The sequence below is a fragment of the Plectropomus leopardus genome, unplaced genomic scaffold, assembly GCF_008729295.1.
Source record: "Plectropomus leopardus isolate mb unplaced genomic scaffold, YSFRI_Pleo_2.0 unplaced_scaffold22962, whole genome shotgun sequence".
In the NCBI taxonomy this organism is placed as follows: Eukaryota; Metazoa; Chordata; class Actinopteri; order Perciformes; family Serranidae; genus Plectropomus; species Plectropomus leopardus.
Window position 1 is genome coordinate 1 of NW_024624895.1, and position 1,993 is coordinate 1,993.

Genomic DNA, 1,993 nt, shown 5'->3' on the forward strand with positions numbered 1-1,993 from the left:
ATTATATAGTAAATAAATAACATAATATGTCACAAAACAAAGATGAAATCACCAAAAAGCAACTTTTAAACAGAAAGTTTTAAATTACAAATGTTAAGATTTGTTCATGGCATAGTCACCGAGACCAAACAACACGTGTAAAGTGAAATAAAATAAAAATAAAAAAGGATGTAACCACAATAGAAGCACAAATATCTGAAAATAATTGGCAAAGCAATTATGAACAAGGCTTTGATTATATAACTTAGCAGCTTCTGCTCAAATGACTTTTCAGTATACATGCTGTTTGCTATTATCTATAATGTTTCGGGTGCAGCGTCTCGTTTAGACCGTTTGCTCTGTTCGGTCCTCACCTGGCATATTCCTCTCTGATGATCTTCAGCACCCGTCTGATCATGTTTCCGACAGTGGCCTCAGACGGCTGAGCGGCCGTCATTCTCCTCCCCTCTTTACGGATTATTTCCATCAGATCACCTGAAACAGAGAAACAGTTTAGGAGAAATCAGATTTGTGTAAAAGTTTGTGACAAAGTAAACCTGTGTTTAATCCTCTGTTGTTACCTCCTGTTACTGAAAAGCACAGCCATGCTTACACACTGCTGTTTAGTCTTTTTCATTCATACTTAACATAAATGGAGACGTAAACACACAGCAGCACAGGTGAGCCATTAAGTGCAGTTTATGTTTTGGTTTTAATTAGTAATAAAGAAACATTAATGGTCCTCTATATTTATTCACAAGCATCGCGGTCAATTAGCAGTTTTACTTTGCACCTCCATTTCTTTTACATGTATATTTCTTTTACCTCTGAATATATTTTATTCTATCATGCATGCACATATAGTATAGATGCATTTTACCATGTTCAACAGTATATTGGGCACAAATTTATCTTTGGGCCAAATATTTTTCTGATTGTATTTGAGTGACCTCATGTAGAAAACAAAATTAAGTCTGATTTCTCTCTCATTAGTTAACTTTGTTTGTTGTCATTAACAACACCTCCTTCATCTGTAAAATTCATGAATAGTCAGGGACTGTTCTTTATTTATGAGAGGAGGGGAGTGGCTGGGGAGTGACTTTGCTTGTTTTTATTATTATTATTATTTTAAAATTGGGATAGTCCCCAAAGCTACAAATACTTGCCACAGCATGTGGAGATGTGAAAATATGATGATTTCTATTTTTGCACTTTCTGGCTATTATGAATGGTGTAATTCTGACAAAAAAATAAATTAATAAAATAGGTGGAACTTAACACAAATACAACCATTTCATTTCGTTCGCCTGTCCCCAAAGCCCAAATATAAAACACTTAAACATTTGCGTTATTTAAAAATAAATAAATAAATAAAAAATTACATGCCTCCGCCTTTTGGCAACATCATAAATAACGAACAGTCCCTTAGTTTAAACCACAGACTATTACCAAACTTTTAACAAGCGTTACATCAGGTTTGACAGAGTCCCACATTGTTCAGCCACGCTGACAGCTTTCACAGCAGCTCCCTGCTCCACAGTAATGTTTGTTACAGTCTGCAAACTAACACACAGAGCAGCTAACAAACCTGCGCTGCTCCACCGGGCCTGGGCTGTGATCCTCCGGAGCAGGGCTGTCGTCTCCCGGGCTGTCTCCGCCGAGCCCCGCAGCGGCCCCGTCCCGCTGCCCCCGCGCTTCAGGTCGGACAGAAACGCTTCGATTCTCTCCGTCAGGTCTGTCTCTTTGTCTGGTCCCGGCATGGCTGTTATAAAGACGATTTTCTGTCAAAATAAAGTCTGGATAACTGTGTTTCCACCATGCAGATGTTTTGACGTGAAGGGGAAGTACTACACAAGTACATCCGGGTGGTTGTGACAGCGCGCTCGTGTGATTGGTGGATCGGGTCACGTGATATTGCATCAATTTTTTTGTGTTTGGACTTCCTTATAATCAATACATCCATGGTTTGGGTTAATGTTTGTATGTGATCTACTGAAATCAAACGGACATCTAT

The 1,993-nt window shown here is 38.7% G+C and overlaps 1 protein-coding gene across 1 annotated transcript; it reads right to left on the reverse strand.

Annotated features, from left to right (window-relative positions):
- Positions 1-349: 349 nt before the first annotated feature.
- Positions 350-1,843, reverse strand: LOC121966068 (translation initiation factor eIF-2B subunit beta-like). Its single transcript, XM_042516168.1, has 2 exons — positions 1,568-1,843; positions 350-474 (listed from the first exon to the last, which is right to left on the reverse strand). Exons 1-2 carry the CDS (start codon positions 1,737-1,739, stop codon positions 350-352), a joined length of 297 nt encoding a protein of 98 aa, XP_042372102.1. The 5' UTR covers positions 1,740-1,843.
- Positions 1,844-1,993: the final 150 nt, after the last annotated feature.